The 17,200-nt window shown below is 54.1% G+C and overlaps 1 protein-coding gene across 2 annotated transcripts in view; it reads left to right on the plus strand.

The window, feature by feature from the left end:
- Positions 1–17,200, plus strand: part of CIB4 (calcium and integrin binding family member 4) — a 52,544-nt gene that overhangs the window by 29,713 nt on the left and 5,631 nt on the right. The window contains exons 4-5 of one of the 2 annotated variants that reach the window (XM_051843128.2): positions 9,084–9,260; positions 11,772–11,913. In XM_051843128.2, the coding sequence (XP_051699088.2) occupies positions 9,183–9,260; positions 11,772–11,913 (220 nt within the window). In that variant the 5' untranslated portion in view covers positions 9,084–9,182. The remainder of the gene's footprint in view (positions 1–9,083; positions 9,261–11,771; positions 11,914–17,200) is intronic. The other variant, XM_002709972.5, reaches the window with a different exon arrangement.

Consider the following 17,200-nt stretch of genomic DNA (forward strand, 5'->3'; position numbering starts at 1 on the left):
TGTGAAATGACTGACCCACACCTACCCAACACTGCCACCTGGTGGTAGAGCTGCTTAGTGCTGAAGGGCCAGCAAATTTTCCTGAGCAAGGCAGGCAGAGGGGCCGGGGCCGCCCTAGGACGGTGGCCCACCCAGCCGCTCTGGGGCACCCAGCATTCCTGCCACCTCCTAGTGACATGCTCGTCCCACCTCCCCGGGTGCTGGTAGCCCAGGGACACAGGTTCGGTGTGGGTTTCACCAGCCGCCAGTTTGTAGACTTTCCCCCAAGACCTGCGTGCCGCCAACAGGGTGAGGGACTTTTTTTTGTCACTTGAATGACCCTTTGAGACTGTTATCCTTTTCTTGCAAAATCATTTGATGCTGTTACTTTCCCCGTACACACTGCTTTCACCGTATGTTCCTGGGAGCTGTGTTTTTGTTTTCTTCTGGTTGAAATATTTTTCAGTTTCTTCCTATGCCTTTGACTTGGTGGATTTTCAAAAGATCTTTGCGTTACTGATTTCTAACTAACTTACTGTTGTAGGGCTCAGAGAACGTACGTTGTATGATTTAAATCCTCTTAAATGTATTATAACCCTGGATAGGGCCATACGTTGCTAACGCTCCAAAGGGCACTTGAAAAAAATGTTAGGAGGATCACGCTATAAAATATCAATTAGACTCGGCTGGTTATCTCTTAAAATATTTTATATCCTTGATGATTTGCGGCGAAGTCAACTTATCTATTGGTTACTGGCAGAGACAGCTTGAAATCTCTGCTACAGTGGTGGCTTCGTGCTTTGCTAAGGAGCTACAGTGGGAACAGAGTCTCACACTGGCTCGCACATTTCCCACTCCTGGTGGTCTTCACTACTCTGTGTAGATCCAGGCTTGCTTCCGGAACTTTCCTTATGCCTGAAGGATTTTAGCATTCTGTGTAGCTCTGGTTGGTTGCTGATGGCATCTCTCAGCTATTTTTTTTTAATATTTATTTATTTGAAACTCAGAGTTACACAGACAGAGAAGGGGAGGCAGAGACAGAGAGAGAGAGAGAGAGAGAGAGAGAGAGAGATCTTCCATTTGCTGGTTCACTCCCCAATTGGCCGCAATGGAGCTGAGCTGATTCGAAGCCAGGGGCCAGGAGCTTCTTCCAGGTCTCCTACGCAGGTGCAGGGGCTCAAGGACTTGGGCCATCTTCCACTGCTTTCCCAGGCCACAGCAGAGAGCTGGATCAGAAGTGGAGCAGCCAGGACTTGAACCAGTGCCCATATGGGATGCCAGCACTGCAGGCGGCGTCTTTACCCACTCCACCACAGCACCAGCCCCACAGCTATTGTTTGGAGAACAAAAGTCTTTCCTTTGGGTTTGAAAGCTACCTTTGCTGGGTACAGAACAGCAGGAGAGAAGCCCCCCTCCCCCACCCTTCAGAGAGCAGATGAGTCCTGTTAGCGTCATCCGGCTTCTTTAGCTCCGGACTGGAACCCTGGTGCTGTGTTTGGCCGGACTGGAACCCTGGTGCTGTGTTTGGTCGTGCTGCTCCCGTTGGGTGCGGTCTCGCTGCAGAAGGTCTTTTCTCCCTCTCACTGCCTTGGACCACACTCCAGCTTCCTTCTGCTCGGTATCTGTTGAGCTTCTCACATGTGCGCGTCTGTGGGCTTCGTGGTCGCGCCGTCCTCCGTCGGCTAGAGCAGAGGGCCCTTGTTGGGGCTGTCTTACCAGTCAGGTTCTACTTGCGCCGTCGTCTGCTCACTGCTGGGTCTCCCTCCCTGACTGAGGGCGGCTCCTATTTTCCTGCCTCTGTCCATGTGCATGACTGGTGCTTTTTGCTGTTGTTATTGGATGCTAACTGTTGTGAATTTTATGCCATACGGTGCTAAATTTTGTTGTATGCAGTTCCATTTCACTGAGTTTTGTTCCTGGGTTGTTTTGTGACCACTATCATTTTGTCCTGGCAAGATTTGCCTTGACAATGTCCTGAGGTTGGGTCCACCTTTTACCCAGCTTTCGTGACTGGGGTACATTTATCACCACCAAGACATTTAAACTGCTGCGAAGTTCGCTGGGCCGCACCCTTCAGAGTTCACCCGTTTTCCCACGAAGGCCCCTTATCTGCCTCAGGGCCCTGCCTAGCAAGCGTCTATAATCTCTTCCAATCCCGACAGCTCATCTTCCCTGACTTTCTGGAAAGCACCGGTCTGGTATTTTTGCCAGCTCATCCTCCATTTGTCTGAGCGTGTGACAGTGGGGTCGTGGATCTGTGCGGAGGCTGTCGCAGAGCCAAAGTGTCCTCATCCCATCTCCCAAGGGGACTCTGGACACCGCCGTGGCCCTGCGCGGGTGACCTTCCGCCCGGACCACCAGGAATTCCACTGTGAAGTCACTAAGTAGAAGGAGCTCGCAAGCACAGCTGCGCACGCTCAGGCACACACAGCGCACGTCAGCATTGACTGGCTCATCTGTCCACCTGAGAGACGGCAAAAGGCCCCTGAGCTCACACTGATGTCCCGGATGAATCAATGGCCACATCCAGCCTTCCCGCTCTTGCTTATCTGTACCTCATTTATCTCTGGTTTGTTCAACCCCAGGATACTCATGGTCTCAGAACTGCTAATCCACACCTCCGTAAGAAACAAACTTAGCACCTAAAACACAGTGTTTCCTCATAAGCCTTCAGATCTGATGGTCCTGGCCCAAATACTGTTTCCCAGTGCGACTTGGTGGACCGTCTTCTTCCCACCCCTTCCGTGCGGTTTTGTCCTGCGTGCATAACGCAGTTGAATTTGTCACCGCCTGCATTCCATCCCGGGTTCACTGGTTCACTGGCATCCTGAAATTACTGTTGTTTTTAATCTGCTTTCTTTCATTTGTTATTATCTGAAGTGGTTGGGGAGGGGGAGAAGAGAGGGAGAGAGAGAGAGAGAGAGAGAGAGGTCTTCCTTCTGCTGGTTCCCTCCCCCATTCCTGCAGCAGCCAGAACTGGGGCCAGGCTGAAGCCAGAGCCTAGAGCTCCACGTGGGTCTCCCACGTGGGTGTCAGGGACCCAAGCACAGGAACCCACAGCTGCTGCCTCCCGGGGCTGCTTCCAGTAGGAGTCGCTCCTATGGGCTTTAAGCAACGCGTGGGGGCCTGGATCCCCCTCCTCCACAGCCCTGAATTCGCTCCTTGGAGACCCTCTGTCCACTTACCGCCGCACCCCCAACCACTGGCAACCCCCGATCTGTTCCCGTCTCTGTGGCTTTGCGTTTTCCGGAATGGGCCCAGACGGTCTGTAATATCTGGGTCTGAATTCTCTTGCGCGGTGAAATGCAAGGGAGGAGCAGCCACAGGGGTTTCCTCTCCGCTGCTCAGTGGCGCCACCGTGTGGATGCTCGTGGTTTGCCCACTGTCCTGTGGAAGCCCAGCCTGATAGCTGTAGTTTGCATTCTTTCAATGATGACTTTCGAACAACATCCTTTTTCATTTAAAAAAAAAATTGGGAGGCAGAGAGGGAGAGACCAACAGAGCAACCATCAGCACCCTCAACGGCCAGGACTTGAGCCATCACCTGCTGTCTCCCAGGGTCTGCTCAGGCAGGAAGCTGGAACCTGCAGAGGTGCTGTGTTTTTGTACATTGCTAGAGAATCTTTGCTCAAGGTCGTGCAAATATCTTCCTGTGCCCTTCCTAGTTTTATTATTATCCCTACAGAGCAGATCCTTGGTAAACGTGGACTTGACTTTTGTCTATGGCGTGAGGTGGGAATCACGACGCGTTTTCTTCCGAACCCAACACCACTTCCTGGGAAGCCCTTCCCACCCCTCGCTGCACTGCCGAGCCTGTTTGTCCTACGTCGGGTGTCCTAGGTCCTATGTGGGAGCCTGCTTCTGCAACCTGGCTTGCGGCCAGTGGTCTGCTTGCCTGTCCTCGCTCCAACACCACCCTGGAAGCTTCCAGAGCTGAGTGTGGCTCACGATCCAGCAGTGTGTGCAGTGTGTGCCGTCTGCTTTCCTCCTCTTCTCTGGAATGGCTGGGGCCACTCTCGATCCTCTGCATTGCCATATAAAGTTCAGCGTCAGCTTGTCAGGTTCCGTGAACACAGCGGCTGGAAGACTTTAACTGGAACCGCAGTCACTCACGGATCTACGTGGGGAGAATCAACATCATAATAACTCAGCCTTCCAGCCCACAAACCGGGGAAGCTTGGAAGACCATCGCCGTTTTCAAAGACGCTAAAACCCAAAAGGCTTGGGTGCATCCCGTCTGCCTGCCCAGCCTTGCACAACCACGAGGGGTCTTTCAGGCAGTGCGTCAACTCCTCAAGACTGACAGGTGTCTGTCACTCACATGTCCCTCCCATCACATACCTCCACTCTCTGCCTTCCTAGACAGGTGCTTTACCTGTGTTTGAAATGTTTAAAAATGCAACATGAATGACATCATTTGAATAAGAATTCATAGGGGCTGGCGCTGTGGCGTAGCGGGTAAAGCCGCTGCCTGCAGTGGGCATCCCATATGAGCACTGGTTTGAGTCCTGGCTGCTCCACTTCTGATCCAGCTCCCTGCTAATGCGCCTGTGAAAGCAGCAGAAGATGGCCCAAGTGCTTAGGCCCCTGCACCCATATGGGAGACTTAGAAGAAGCTCCTGGCTCCTGGCTTTATCTCAGCCCAGCTCTGGCTGTTGGGGCCATTTGGGGAGTGAACCAGCAGATGGAAGACCTCTCTCTCTGCATCCTCCACCTCTCTGTAATTCTGCCTTTCAAATAAATAAATAAATATTTAAAAAAAAAAAAGAACTGAAAGCAGATACAATGGACAAAAATCGTTTTACTCAAAACCTACACCAGAAATTAATAACATTCGATTAGCAATGGGAAATGAAATAATATTGCGTTCTTTCTTAAAAGGATGAGATCTCAAAACTCAAAGTGCCCCACTGATGTCATTTTTGAGTCACTGGCATATTTTCGTGTGGATTTTTTCCAGCCACTGTAAAAAGCTCTTTTTTGACAAGGCTGTAGTTGGAGAAATGGTGAGGAGATATTTTTAAGCTAAGTCCAAATATTTTCCCTCTGACTTTCATGTTCAAATCAAATCTCTTGTTCAATAACTTCGAGAAAGATCTTTAAAAAAAAATGCAGCGCTTTGGCAGGGACTGGAATCTTTTATTGTCAACACACTGTAGTTTCTATTTCCAAAAAAGTTCCCAGCCTTTGGGGTTATTTTCATCTTCTCGGGCTGCATCACACAACGCTGGGGATCACAGCGCTGCACCACCTGTGTAAATTTCCACGCCGCTGTGTTTATGTTCCCATCACCGACAGCACCTCCAAGCTGGGGTAAGTGTTGTTCTCGAAATGGAAGCCGTGCCTGCCGGTGGTCACTTCCTGTCTGCTCCGGACCACCGACCACTCCTCCATGCCTGAGATGAGAATTTCCTGGGCAGGTCCCCCCCCCCCCCCCCCCACCGACTGGCTCGCATCTCAGATTGCCAGCATTACAGCATTGAGAGCCTGGAGCCCGTGCCCCCGCCCCCGCACCTGCGGATGCAAAGGGGTCTTTCTCCTGCGGCAGCTCCAACTGGCTGTTCCTCGGGCTGCCCAGGGCCGGGCTGAGCTGGCACAGAGCTCGGAGCTCAGGGGCGAGAGCAGGGAAAGGCACAGAGGCTGCATCACCAGGACCCTCAGAAACTCCGCGTAGCACCCTGAGCCCCTTTCCCGGCTGCTGCTCCTGGGCTGAGCAACGTCTCTCCGCAGCGGGCCTCCACCAGAGGCATCCACCTGGGAAGCGACGAGGCAGGGGGCCAGGGCCCCTTGTTGGCACGGAGAGAGGTCCGGGACAATCTGCTGCAGGTGCCACCAGGCCTCACAGGGAGCCGCATCAGCTGCACCGTGGCACAGCCTTGGTGACGGCTGCGGCGCTGGGGGCCTCAGAGCAGTGCCCCTGCCCTCTGCCCGCTGCAATAGCTCCTCCTTCCTGCCAGCCTAGGCTCCGGGGCCGCCTCCAGTGCACGTCCCCTTCAGGGTGACACAGCCGCTGCAGCCAGGCACGGAGGACTCTGGCCACAGGCCACATCTTTGACTTCAATCTAGATCCCAATTTTGCACGTTGTGGCCACATACACACATGCACACACACACACACACACAGGTGTTTGGGTTTTTTTATTATTAAAATAAGAACTTTCAGAAGAATCCATTTCCAAGGTTTTCCTTAATTTTTTTAAAAAAAGATTTATTTATCTGACAGAGTTAGAGAGAGAGAGAGAGAGAGAGAGAGATCTTCTGTCTGCTGGTTCATTCCCCAAGCAGCCTCAATGGCCCCGGTTGGGCCAGACCAAAGCCAGGAGCCTGGAACTCCATCCGGGTCTCCCAGGTGGGTGCAGGGCCCCAAGTACTTGCTGCTGCTTCCCCAGACCGTTAGCAGGGAGCTGGGTTGAAAGTGGAGCAGCAGGCCCTGGGAGCAGTGCGCATACAGGATGCTAGTGTATATTTGATGTTGATTTGGTGCAAGACGCTGTCTGGGACACTGGGAGGGACAGGCTGGGGAGACCCGCGTGCTAGGCCGGCTTGTTCCCACACAGGCGGGGGGGGGGGGGGGGGACGACTTGGGACGAGTCCCTCCCTTCCCCAGGGCCTCGTTCCCATTTCCAGGGGCAGAAGACTTGGTCGCACAGGTCAGATCGCCGGCAGTTAAGAAAAAACTCCACACAGATTTCAAACTTTTTTTGCACCGAAATAAGCTGGTCTTGTAATTCCATTTTCCACAAACTTTTTGGAAATATTGCCTAAGGAAGCTTCTTCCTCGTGCTATTTTCTCGTTTGCATATGATGAATAACAATATTGTCTGGGAGCAGCGTGGGCTTGGGGCTGCCTCATTATTCACTCAGATCTTGCTCTCCCACTTTGAAATCGAGCCACTCAGAGCTCTGGTTCTGGTTCAGTTTACGTTTTAAATATTTAATTGACACATGATTGTACATATTTATGGGGTACAACTAGTTTCGTTTACTTTTAATAGCTGTCGTGGCTGATCCAGAGAGAAGAAATGTGTCAGGGGCTCATGTATTAAATCATGGTTTCATTTCTAGCCCCATCGACCAATTAAGGGATTTTTACTGAAAGTAAGCGAGGAATCGTCTGACTTCCTTTGTTAGTCATTGACTCTTAGGAGTTCATTGGAAAGAACCACATTTCTATATTTAACGAACAGACTCAAATCCACTGACCCGCTTTATATGGACAATTTCCGAACAATAAAAAAAAATAGAAGAAAAAAAGAAAAATGTGTTTCTCATATTTTCAGTCTGCAGAGGTAAGCCTTGTTATGGGTGCGACCACATATTTTTAACAACAAAATCTCATTTTCAAGACATTCTCTCCAATTTGGAAAAGCAATAACGCTGCAATGAGTCACTTTCACCTGCAAGAAGCGAGTGCATCCGAGTTCACTCGTTGGTGACTATCTGCCGGGTAGCAAGCCACCCACAGCCACTTGTCATCATCAAAGGTTAGCAGATTTCCTTTTGGAGCAAGAAAAACACATAACTCATCTTTAAGGCCGACAGCTCTTTCGAGAGCTCTGCCAACAGATAACCAGCAAAGCCCTATGTGGTTCGGGAGGTTGCCATAGTCACGTCCCTTCTCAGTACAATCCATCCTGAGCGCCCTACTAGATCTTACTTATTAATTAATTATTGTTTACTTATTAATGAGGGGGAGAGAGAGAGAGAGAAAGATCTTACCCATTGGTTCACTCTCCAAATGCCCACAACAGCTGGGCTGAGCCGGGCTGAAGCCAGGTGCCAGGAATTCAATGCAGGTCTCCCATATAGGTGGCAGGGAGCCAACTACTTGAGCCATCAGCTGCTACCTTCTAGCACATACATGAGCAGGAAGCTCATGTTGGAAGTGGAGCTGGGACTTGAACTCGGGCACGGCAACATGGGGTGCGGGTGTCTCTAACAGTGTCTTAGGTACTACGTCAAATGCCCACCGCTTAAGCTCTTTTTCATTTTCTTTTTAAATCAATCCCACCAGTGCACCCTCTTGCACCTGCTGTACTTCTCGATTTACCCTCTGGGCGGCCATAGCCTACAGGGAATTTGGCTGGGAACTAGTCAAACTGGGAGTTTGACTGTGGTCTCGCCCCTGAGGGCAGGCAGGACTTGGAAGCTCAAAGTCTTAATGGTGGAAACCTGATCCAGGGCAGGGCGGCATGGTGGGAGGTCCTTCCGCCGTGGAGGGCGTGCCCGTGGACAGAGGCGCTCAGGAGGACAGCACAAAAGCCCGCCCAGGGCCCCTCTCTGCCTCTGGGCTCACCACGCGCTCCTTCCCCCACCCAGGCTCCGCCTCGCCCTCCACGGCCCGCAATGTTCCTGAACCTCCAAAACCATGAGCTAAAGAAACCTTTTCTCCTTGTAAAGTGGGCTGTCTCGGGCATCTTGTTGCAGTCACGGCGAGCCAGCTGGGCTCATTGGTTTTCCAGGCGTCCATCCTGGCACCCGCCCCTGCCAGCAGCTTCTCACCACGGAGTGGCCTCTCCCTCCATGGCTACCCTCACTTTCCCCCACACCCGATGCTTCTACCCAAGAAGTCACTTCCGCTCAGTCCTTATCGCCTTGGCCTTCAGTGGCAGGCAGCCATGTGGCTTTCGTGCATTTCGTGGCTGGACAGAATGTGACACGGCCACTTGGGGTCATCCACCTTTCACTGTGGAGCAGACGTCTACATTCTGGGCTCTGGACTGGTGCTCATCTCTGGCCGGCTTCAGCAATGTTTGCTTAGCATCTCCCCATGCATTTACCATGCCGTGTTGCGCGCGCTGTGCTTGTGGCCATGGCTACCACACAGGCGGCCCCAATTCCAATCTACGAGACAAGGGGTACACGTGTGTTAAGTCCCTGTGTGTGTGTGTGCGTGTGTGTGCACCCATCTGATGTGGGTCTGTTACCGGCAACAGCTGCATCCGAGATCCTCGTCTTTGTGTAGGAAAAGAATTTCAGGCACAAGACAGGAGCAGGGAGCATGCCAGCCACGTTTAATGAAGACAGTATACCTGACAGACGGGGTGGGCAGCTCGGCAGAGGACCAAGAGCGCGGGGACCCACCTAACAAGGTCATTGTGCAGGTGCTGGTCTGTTTCCAAGGCACGAGTCTACATTTCTTCCCTCATGCAACTGCATGAAATCCCATAGACTGGTCTTCACCCGCTCTCCCACGCGGGCTGATGTCCAACTTCCTACCCAGGGGCATGGTTCAGGTGTCCCAGCAGCCGGCCCGCTTCCATCAACGTCAGCAGAGCCAAGTAAGAAGAGGGGGCAGGTCTTGGGCTCAGGGGCAGGGACCCTACTCCCTGGCTGGCCGGGAGCCACTGACCCGCCTCGCACGAGGCTGTGGCCGGAGTGGAGAATCCACGCAGTCCTCCTGGCCCCGGGGCCAGAGGCGGGGGTGAGGGAGCCCCATCTCGCCTTTGAGAGGGAGCGGCGTCGGCTCGCACATCTCATTCACCGGCAGTGGCCTTCTTGGCATTGTCCTCTGTTGTGGTTTCCTGGCAGGAATCTCGGGACGCCACCCACCTGCACAGGAGCTAATGTGGTGAATGGTGGTGATACAATCCATAAAGCCACTTGGCGAGGCCCACGCGGCCTGCACACAGATGTAGCAGATAACACTTATCACCATTGATTTGAAGCCACTGCACCAAGCATTTCTGGGATGCTGGGGTTGGGGGAGGGGACCAGAGTAGAAGGCAGCCTGGATTCCCCTTGGGCCTGGCCACTCCTGGGACGTGTGTTATGTGTGTGCGTGTGCGTGTGTGCATGTGTGTGATTACGTATGTGCTCCTACCTACAACTCCTAGTGTGGGCGTGGCTATCTCTGTCACTGGCAATCTGGCTCAGAATGCGGATGTTTGCATGTGTTGCTTGCTCAGACTCCCATGGCCACCAGGCCCCCTCGGGGGCTCTCTAAGCCCTGGAGGTGGAGCGTCTGAGGTCAAGGTGAGAGCCGGGTCGGTTGCTGCCAGGCGCCCACGCCGCTCCCCAAGAGTCTGCCGGCATGGTCTCCGCCGTGACCTTCGCAGGGTGTGCCACGCTCCCTGCAGCAGTGGCCCTGTGTCCTCACGGCCCCCTTTTGTATAAGGACGCCAGTCGTGTAAGGTTAGGGCTCACTGTATTGTGCAAGAAGGCACCTTACTATAACGGATCCCATCTGTGAGGTCAGCTTCCAGATGCACGCTCTGATGCACGGTGGGTGGGACTTCAGGGAAGGAATCCGGGGGAGACAACGCAATCTGTCCTAGCCCAGACGATTCTAACACAGGATCCCTGGGGGTAGGATTTCAGCTTTCCCCCTTCCCCCGTGTGTGTGTGTGTGTGTGTGTGTGTGTGTTCACAGTGTAGTCCAGGCACCAGTGTGGTAAACATATTTTTTTTCAAAGTTGTGGGAAGAATGCTGAACACAAAATCTCCCCTTCTTAACCAAACTAGGTGCACGGTAGGGCATGGGGAGCGAGAGGCCTGGGGCTGTGGCGCTGATTTCTAGAACTCACTCCTCCAGCATGGCTGGCACTTGTCACCCGCTGAACATGAGCTCATGTCTTTACGAGGAACACGGTGACTTGTTTGCTCGCTAAAGTCTGAGAAGCACACAGCCACCTGGGGTGACCCACACTCAACTGCCTCAGATAGAAACCCCGCAGAAAACAAACCACAAACTGGACAATGCCACTGCCTTCAAAAGCAAGGGGAGAAGGAGTTGCACAAGTCTAAATCGGAGAACTCAGAACCAGAGAGCTGAGCACCAGTGGGTGCTGGGGAGGTCCAGGGCGGGGATGGACAGGGAGGCAGACCCCCGGGGGCTGCAGCTGGGGTCCAAATGCCCATGAGAAGGTGATGGGGCCCCTGTGAGCTTAAAGTCGCACCCAGCCCTTTTGCAGGGAGCCTGGAGCCTCTATCAGACAGCTTGTCACTTAAAGGGGACTAGAAACTCAGTCAGAGATTTGCTTTAACAAACTAGAAATGTGGAAGATGAGGAATTGCCCGTTCACACCCGCAGTGTGGACTTGTGGGATCGTAGCTCGCTCAGCCGGGGTGCACACAAGACTTGGGGCGGGTGGGAGGAAGCATCGGGGACTCATCCTGGAATTCTGGAGTGGAGGAGGGGTCTGTCGAATTCCAGGAGCAGGAGCACCGGCACAGAGCGATCCTCACGGACTTAGGAGAAGTGGGCTTTCTGGAGCCACATGCCCCCTCCTCACGTGGGGACCTCATACGAGGCAGAGGTTGGCTTCAGTGGCCATTGGGTGGCCATGCTGACCGCTGTGGTTGTGGTTCGGCTGCTGTGGCCCCACAGCGAGCCCAGTGGATGGACCGAATCCTCACCCACCCTGACTTGCAGAATTGCAGGCTCTGGGAGGCCATGGAGTCACCCAGCAGCACAGAGGGAAGCCAGGGCGCGGGCTGGCTGTCTTCACTATGTTCCCAGTGACTCACTGGGGGGCCCAACTACAGGTGTTTGCCCTTCCTGTTTGTCCACTTTCCAAGTTTTCTGTATAAAATGGAGGGAAATGAATTACCACGAAACAACAACACACACCAAAATGAGGCTTGGCAGTATCTGGGAGAAGGACGCCAAGCCCGGCCTCTGGCCCCTGGACCTCCGGCATGCCCCGGGGTCCTGGCTCCTTGAAGCTGAGTCTGCGCCAATACTTAGGGTGCGGCTGTTTCCTCTAACCCGGGACGCTGCACCTGTGACGGGGGCTGGGGCCTAGGGAGGCGCGGACCCGCCCCTGAAGGCCCTCTCCCCTCCCCCACAGGTCAACCCCTTCCGAGACCGCATCTGCAGGGTGTTCTCCCGCAACGGCGTGTTCTCCTTCGAGGACGTGCTGGGCCTGGCATCGGTGTTTAGCGAGCAGGCCTGCCCCAGCCTGAAGATCGAGTACGCGTTCCGCATCTACGGTAGGCGCTTGGGGCGTGGCGGGAGGCGGTGCCGGGGCAGTGCCCCGGAGGACGAGCAGGTCTCTGCACACATCGGTGCCTTGGGATGCTGTTAACCGGGGGGTGGGGGGTGGTTACCTGAGTCTTTGCAACTCTCAAGTGTGCAGAATAAAAAGAGTGGATAACTACCGCGGCAGCGGACAGGTGCTCTCCCTGCGTGCGTCAGAGGCCAGTGGAGTCCTTGGTGCCGCTCTTGGGGAGTCGCGTGTGGGCAGGAGAGACAGACAAACAGACTGCACATCGGGGCTGAGGAGTTTGGCTTCTATGGCGGAAGGATCGTTGGGTGAGGGGTTAAGAAATTCCAACGCAGGGGCCATCTTTGCCGCTAAGTGGCTGAGCCACGTGGGACAAATCAGTTCACTTTCCAGGACCTCGATTTTCTCACCGTTGGGTGAAGGGGTGCAGAGAGGTCCGTTGACGTGGGGGGGGGGCTCTGATGGTGCCCCAGCAGTCACAGGCTCTACAACCAGTGCCACTCGTCACCAGGCAAATGCCCCCTCAGCCTGGCTGGCCTGCCGGGAAAGGATTCCACAGGGAGTCGGGAAACTGACCAGGCTTTGGTGCACCGTGGTGGCTCCTTGGCCCCAAGGGACTCGAGTCTTCATGGTCTCACCATCCTTTCCTGCCTGCTCCCTGGTGGGCCTCATCTTGCTTCTGCCTCCCCCAAGGGGACTTGGGTAGAACAGAGGAGGGGGCAGTTTTAAGCCAGGTGGACTCAACTCTTTTTCCACACTATTTTTCACATGTGTCATCCTGCCCAGCATCCAGTAAGAATGAATCATGGTTTCCTCCCGAGAATGGCTGAGTCAGCTCCTATCACACTGTCCCTCCATAGATAGCAGCCATGAACTCCAAGCAAAACGTTAAAATTGGGGGCCAGCATCATGGCGTAATGGGTTAAGCTGCTTCCTGCGACACCAGCATCCCATGTGGGCACCGATTCATATCCCGGCTGCCCCGCTTCCGATCCAGCTCTCAGCTATGACCTGGAAAAGCAGTGGAAGGTGGCCCAAGTCCTTGGGCCCCAGCACCCACATGGGAGACCAGGAGGAAGCTCCTGGCTCCTGGCTTCAGCCTGGCTCAGCTCCAGCCATTGTGGCCATTTGGGGAGTGAACCAGCAAATGAAAGATCTCTCTCTCCCTCCCTCTCTCCCTCTCTCTCTCTTTCTCTCTCTCTCTCTGTAACCCTGTATTTCAAATAAATAAAAATAAATCTTTAAAAAACATGTTAAAATCAACTAGCAGATAGTTCTGGACAGCTATCAAAACAAGATAGATTCTAGGAAGATTTGACACTTTGGGGGAAAGAAATGGAACTGAATGGGTTCTCCAGGTCACCACCCTTTTTATCTTTTAACTTTTTTTAGCTTGAAGGTGGGCTTCGGTGAGTGCATCCTGCAGGCTGCTAAATTTCAAACCCTTCTGACATGAACCAGAGAGCCTGGCGCAGCCACGGCCCCTGCCGAGCAGAGCTGGTCAGGGGGAGGGCGTGGAAGGAGGCCCAAGAAGGGGAGCCCTGTTCTGATGTATACAGTGTGCCCCGTCACTCTCCAAGGCTTCGGACCACATATACAGAAGCCCACTTAAGGATTATAGAGCTGACCTGAGATTAGAGCTGCCGCCACATTTCAACAAGGCCCCCAGGTGACAGGGACTGTGCCAAAACCCTGCCAAAACCCCAAATTCAGCCCTCTTTGGAGGAATATAACAGAGTACAGAGTCTCCACAGCAAAACATCTGCAGCGTCCAAGATGCTGTGCAAGATCACTCAGCTGCAATGGCTTTCTCTTAAAGGAGGTGCATTCTCAAGAATAAAGACCGACGCTGACATGACCCGGATGTTGGAATTGTGATAAGGGTTTAAAAATCACTACTCTAAGCTATATTAGCCAGGTGTCCCAGAGAAACAGAAGCAGTTGTGTGTGTGTGTGTGGGGGGGGGGGGTTTAAGAAGCAGGAGCGCTGCTGGCCAAGGACAGGAGGGCACAGATGACTCAGCTCGGAGCCGGTGAGCGCTCCCTGCCTCTCCTCTCCCTGCTGCTGGGCCTGCGAGCCCCCGGTGCTGTCCACCCACACTGATGATGTGGCCTTTTTTACCCAGACTACTGAGTCAGGTGCTGTTCTCTTCGGAAAAGAAAGGTCATAAACACACTCAGGAATAATGTTTTGCCAGTTACCTGGACATTCCTTAACCCTTGACACCTAGAATTAACACATACAATGAACCACCACAAAACCATTCCCAATGATGTGGAAGAAAATATACTCATAATGAATGAAAAAATTGAAAGGCTCAGCAGAGAAGTGGAAAGAATCAAGCTTAAAGTACAGAACTGGAAAGTGAAACATCTGAGAAATTCACAGAGAGAGAACTAAGACAATGGAGGAAAGAGACAGCAAACTTGAAGATGGATCCATGAAAATCGTGCCATCTGAATAACAGAACGAACATTGACAGAGTTCAAGAGCAGGGTCGGGGACACAAAAGACAAGAGAGGTCTAACATACGTTCACTTGGAGTCTCAGAAGGAAAGCAGAGGATGCATGGGGTGGAAAAGATTTGCAGAAAGAATGGCCCACGTGTCCTGGACTTGATGGAAGGCGCAACTTTACAATGAACTTGAAGCACTCAGGGCATCATGTACACAGAATTCTGTTGGTTTGGCCGTCTGCACCCATCAGTAACGTCTCTCTTCTTCCTTGCCTGCAAGTATTTCTGGGAAGCTGTAACGGCCATCGTCAGCCAGCCCCTCCCATTCCGGGTGATGGCCGTGCTGGCTCAAGTTCCTGTCTGTTTCTCCTGGCCAGGGCAGCTCCTCTGGGAGAATGCTGGCCAGGGCTCCATGTTCGTGTTGTCTTTGGGCTGCCAGGCTCAGCAGCTCACCTGTGTAAAGGCAGCTGTATCAGGAGGAGTTTTCCATCAGTGTGCATGCGATAAATTCCTGCAAGCTTAAAGGTTTTGGATGACGCACTTTATAATCTCCCAGTTGCAGGAGGTTAGGAATCCCGAGGCGGCTTGGCTGGCTCCACCTCTTAGGGTTTCAAGGCCACAGTCAAGGTTGTGACCAGGTGGAGCGCTTGACTGGGGAAGACTCGACTCAATGAGCTCACTCAGGTTGACGGCAGCATTCAGTGCCCCATGTCTGCAGAGCTGAGGACCCTGACTCCTTGCTGCACGGGGGCTGGAGGGTGACCTCAGCTCCTCACCACAGGGACCTCCCAACTCGGCCATTTGCTTCTTCCAAAACAGCTAAGGACAGCATTGCCTGAGCCCCCGAGTTGGCAAGATGGAGTCTGATACAACGTAACGTGATGAGGGAAATGACAGCCCATCGCACTGTCAAATTCTATTGGTTGGAGGCAAGTCACTGTCCTACCCACAACTGAAGGGCAGTGGGGTGAAGCCGTGCTTGGTGAAGTGGTCACAACTCTGCCTGGAGTGCCTGGATCCCATGTCAGAGTGCCGGGTTCGAATCCAGACTCCTCCGCTTCCAGTTCAGCTTCCTGGTGCGCACACCCTGGAGAGCAGTGCTGGTGGCTCAAGTTGGGTCCCACCCACATGGGAGACCCAGATGGAGTTCCATGGTCCTGGCTTTGGCTTGGTCCAGCCCTGGCTGTCTTGGGCATTTGGAAAATGAAAATCAAGAGGTGCAGATAGCAGGGGAGGGGACCATAGTTTGTCCATCACAAGCAGCGAGGGACTCATGGTGGGGGGAAGCAGAACAGGTCCCCCAGAGTGCCCAGGGGGCAGCTGGGGTGGGGTCAGAAGCGAGGGGCTCCCTTCTCCTCTCCACGGCTGTGTCTCTTACCTCTGCTTCTCCTTGTGAACTTTCTCTCGCTGCAGATCTGATCTCTATGCCTCTGTGCCGCAGCCCCCGACACGGCCTGCGGGCTTCACTCTGGCCGACATGGGCGTCTCTGCTTCTCCCAACCTGTCCCTTTTCTCAGGAAAAGCAGGTTGGCTCAGCCAAGCCGATGATCTCGCCGCCCCTGGGTTGGGCCACCAGCCTTGCCCAGCCAGCTGCAGCCAAGAAGGAGCAGGGTCACATAAACAAACAGGGCTCCAGCGGCGGCCACTGGGGGATGGGGACACTTCCCAGGGATAGCAAAGTGTAGGCTGGGCAGATGTCCCAAACCACGTCTGCCTTCGCTGACTTTCCATGGTTTCCAGAGCCAAACAAATAAAAACAGCCAAGCCCGCAGGAAGTTGGATGAGCAGCGGGTTCTCTTTCAGCTTAAGGCACAGGAGCTAAATCACGTTCCGGTTCCGTAACAGAAAAGGCGCCCTTCGTCCCCAGAGGTCAGCCTGAGGCGCTCCGGTGTGGGAGCAGACACCCATCGTGGACCCCCCCCCCCGCCCCCTTCAGGCCCCCTGGAGCAGGGGAACAAAGAGCTCAGAACCCTCACACAAATCAGCAGGGCAGGTGGGTGCCCAGGGGCTCGTCAACCCCGCGGCTCACCCAGACGGCCCCCGGCGACGCCGGGTTCTCTTCCGGCTCTGAAGGCTGGCTGCTCACAGAGCTGCCCGCAGGATCCGAGATGGACACGGAGACCCTGAGCACCGTCTGCACGTGGCAGCTGTCAATAAACCCAAGTGGGCGTGGTCCACCGGGAAGGAAGAGGCAAAAGGGGAAGGGAGATGGAGGAGGAGGGGAAGGTGGCCGTGGCAGTGGCCGTGGTGCCATCCTCGGCACAGGTCCAAAGACCTAACTCAGTGCCCTACCCCTGCGGGCCCCGCAGACCCACCGCATCTGTGCTGCCAGGAAGCTTACTGGAAACGCGGCGCCTCGCCACACCTGCTGAGTGAGACCTGCCTTTTAGCCGATCCCCGGGAGATTCCTCCACTCCTGAAATTTAAAGAGCTCTGACCTAACCCACCGGCGCCCACATGCTTGGACCCCAGCTTGAGACTGGGTAGATGGGCACTGGGCACAGCGTGGTTGGTGGGCTTTTCCCAAGTTCAAGAGCCACTGATGTAAGGCACCACACCAGCCAGGGTCACACTCAGGTCTGGGTTAGCGTCTATGGTGGAAAAGGGAGTCAGGGGCCAGGCAGGCCGGAGCTGGGGCCATGACTCCGGGAAGGAAGCGGCCTCTAAGCCTCTAAACCTGCCAACAGTATGGACCTTTGTCCTCATGGTCATGAAAGCGACAACCAAAGGCACAGACAAGTCACTCTCCTGTCACAGGAAGCCCTACCCACCCAGTGACTTTGGCTTATAGTTTATTGGCCGAGCCATGTCCATGGCC

This window comes from Oryctolagus cuniculus, chromosome 2, assembly GCF_964237555.1.
Source record: "Oryctolagus cuniculus chromosome 2, mOryCun1.1, whole genome shotgun sequence".
NCBI classification, from domain to species: Eukaryota; Metazoa; Chordata; class Mammalia; order Lagomorpha; family Leporidae; genus Oryctolagus; species Oryctolagus cuniculus.